The sequence below is a fragment of the Strix aluco genome, chromosome 12, assembly GCF_031877795.1.
Source record: "Strix aluco isolate bStrAlu1 chromosome 12, bStrAlu1.hap1, whole genome shotgun sequence".
Classification (NCBI taxonomy): Eukaryota; Metazoa; Chordata; class Aves; order Strigiformes; family Strigidae; genus Strix; species Strix aluco.
The window spans coordinates 3,490,812-3,493,883 of record NC_133942.1 but is presented as its reverse complement, the minus strand read 5'-3'; the positions used below and the strand labels follow the sequence as shown (position 1 = coordinate 3,493,883).

At 40.3% G+C, this 3,072-nt stretch overlaps 1 protein-coding gene across 1 annotated transcript; it reads left to right on the top strand.

Annotated features, from left to right (window-relative positions):
• The first annotated feature begins 1,118 nt into the window (after positions 1 to 1,118).
• Positions 1,119 to 2,102, top strand: LOC141928593 (olfactory receptor 10A7-like). The gene has a single exon (XM_074837060.1). The coding sequence runs from the start codon at positions 1,119 to 1,121 to the stop codon at positions 2,100 to 2,102; it is 984 nt and encodes a 327-aa protein (XP_074693161.1).
• Positions 2,103 to 3,072: the final 970 nt, after the last annotated feature.

Below are 3,072 nucleotides of genomic sequence, written 5' to 3'. Positions count from 1 at the left end.
AAGGGAAAATTTTAAGCCTTAGTCCTCTTGGAGTAAAGTTAAACTCCAGATCTTGTGAGCCACATTATCTCAGTTCCAATGGTGTAATTACAGAAAAAAAAAAATTCTATTATTCTCTTTACATGTCCTTCAAAAATCAGCCAAGTATATTTTGGCTGAAACTATCCAGGAAGTTTCCCAGAAAAATAATTCTGTTACTAGATCTGATGAGATGGCAAATTCCCAGAAAAAGGCAGTAGGTGTAGAAGCTGGTGACCACTTTTGCATGGGCAGCTGTTTGTATGTTGAGCATCTTTTTACTCCCCAGAGCTTATCTGAAATGAAAACTCAGAACATGGATTTTATAGGATTTGATGAAACAAACGTAAGTGCATGAACACTTCCATTAATTTAAACTTGTTTAGGTTTGGATTGTACTTTTACAGGGTTAACAATGAAAATAATGTAGATAGATCCCTTCTGCATGAGTCAAACCAGTAGGTGGAAAGCCGCAGGATCTCCGTATCACCTAGCTTAGAGCACCAACAATTAAATGAATTTCAGTGAATTCCAGCTATCCAAAAATTTGGTCATGGTATACTCACTTCATTATTAATGCTACTGCCAATCCTGGCATCCTTGGACATCCATCTTGGAGGACAGATATTGTGCTTCTGTCTTGTGCTGTATTTCTCGTCATTAAATGTAAAGTGATTCTAATATGACTGACTCACGGTTAGATGTCTATAGACATTTAGATGATGGAGTTAACTGAGAGACATCCAAGTGAAATTCTTCTGTCTCATCATAGATGCCATTCTCACGCTAAGGTCACCTGCCCTTTGGAGGTATCCATTTCTTTCTATATAAAATAAATGCAGAATGGTTATTTAAAGTATGCATACCTATCTTCTGTTCACCTAACTTAGAGATGCATCCCAGCCTGTGATTGTTAAAGATGATCTCGCACAGGTTCCCCAGCTGAGACTTTTTAGACTGGGGTCACTGTCATATGCAATCCAAGTTTTACCACATATTTTAAACCCCATTTTACTTGCAATTGTAGCTATTTCTGAGACCCCAAGTCTGTCTCAAGCTACTAACCCTTCTTTAGTGTGTTTTTTTTTTTCTCTTTTAGGATGGAACCTGTTGAGGAAATGAAGCCAGGAAACCAAACCGTCACTACTCACTTCTTACTTCTGGGGTTTGATTTCCATGGCAAGATGCAGCTCCTATTTTTCACGCTGGTGTCCGTCATGTTCCTGGCGATCTTGATAGGGAACTCTCTAATTGTTGTGATCACAACCATTGACCCTGTCCTACACACACCCATGTACTACTTCCTACAGAATCTTGCCTTGACAGAGATCTGCTACAGCCTGAGCATTGTCCCCAAGCTGCTTGTGAGTGTGGTGTTGGAGAGAAAAATTATTTCCTTCTCAGCTTGTGCCTTGCAGCTCAGCTGCGTTATTCTTTTTGTCACCTGCGAGTGTTTCCTCTTAGGTGCAATGGCTTATGACCGGCAAGTGGCAATATGCCATCCATTGCATTACACCACCATGATGAACAAGGATCGTTGCTACAAGATGGCTATAGGGTCTTGGATGTCCAGTGTCTCTGTGGCTCTGGGCTTCACCACGTGGTTATTTACTCTGCCCTTCTGTGGGAGAAACAAGGTTGATCATTTATTTTGTGATGTTTCTCCTGTGTTGAAGCTGGTGTGTGCAGACACAGCCTTGTTTGAACTACTGATTTTTATTGCTGTTGTCATAATAGTGATGATTCCCTTTTCTCTGATAGCCATCTCTTACCTTCACATTATACATGCTGTTCTTCAGATGCCCTCAGCTGCGGGCCAGAGGCGAGCCTTTTCCACCTGTGCATCTCACCTGGTTGTAGTGACTCTTTTCTACAGCACAACTGGCATCATTCACCTGCGACCCAAGTCCAACCTCTCATCCAACATGAAGAAAATGGTTTCCCTGTCTTACACAGTAGTCACCCCCATACTCAACCCCATCATCTACAGCTTGAGGAATCAGGAAGTCAAGCAAAGTCTGAGGAGATGCATTGACAAGTGGTTACTTGGGAAACAGATGGCCATTTTTTCTCCACCCAGGTGACAGATTCCTTATAGCTGCACAGAATGTAAGTGGTTCCCTAGTAAAAAATTTAAATGGAATTTATGGATGAAGTGAAATGCCTTTCAAAAAGACCTGTGCTATTTTAGCAATTCTTTCCTGTTAAATCCCTAAAATACCTGGCCTCTTTTACTCGGCATATTAGAAAAAATTACAATTGTTATTGTACCTCTGGCCTTGCAAACAAAGAAGTAAACCTGACTCAGTATAGAAATGTTACAAAAGTGGATTATAAAATTCTTATCCTCCCCCATCATTCTACCTCTATGTGCATAAGTATATAAAGTCTCTGGCTTGGGAAAAAAAGAAGTTTGTTTTCCTCTCTGTCAAAGCAAAAGTGATAGCCTGGAACTTTTCCCTCCTCAAAAAAACCCCCCACCTCAATAATGAGTTGAGAAACAAGTTAAGTGCGTTATGACTGGAGGGGAGGAGCTGTGTCTCCTGGAAGTGTCTTTCCTACAGATGGGAGAGGCTGGGTTCAAGTCTAGGCTTGATCTGAATTTTTTTTTTCCTCTCAGAACAAAGATCTCTCTCCCAAACTAGCTAGTAACTTGCTCAGTTCAAAACAGAAAGGGTAAACTGAAATATTGCCAGCTCACTAGAGTAGCTTTGTTTTAATTAATTCCCTTCTCATGTAAGCAGAAAGAAAGCTATGGGAGGGAATTGTTTTTTAACTCATTGAACCTGATACTTTCTGTCTGATTCTTTTTCTGGGTTGCCAGATGGAGGAAAATTTGACTTGAGCTTTTATTTTCTCTCTGCTTATTTCAATCTAATTTCAACCCCGATTCTGGTCTTGCTTCTACCCAAACAGAACTTTCTCTTCCAATTTCTGTGATTAATACCTAATTTAAATCACCGTCTCTTAGACCAGAAGTAACAAGGCCAATCTACTACAAATACAAAAGGACAATTATACAATTACCTGGTGTATTGGTTGTATGTGGCCAGG

Coding starts and splice junctions, on each gene's coding strand:
- LOC141928593 (XM_074837060.1), top strand. CDS start 1,119: ATGGAACCTGTTGAGGAAATGAAGCCAGGAAACCAAACCGTCACTACT.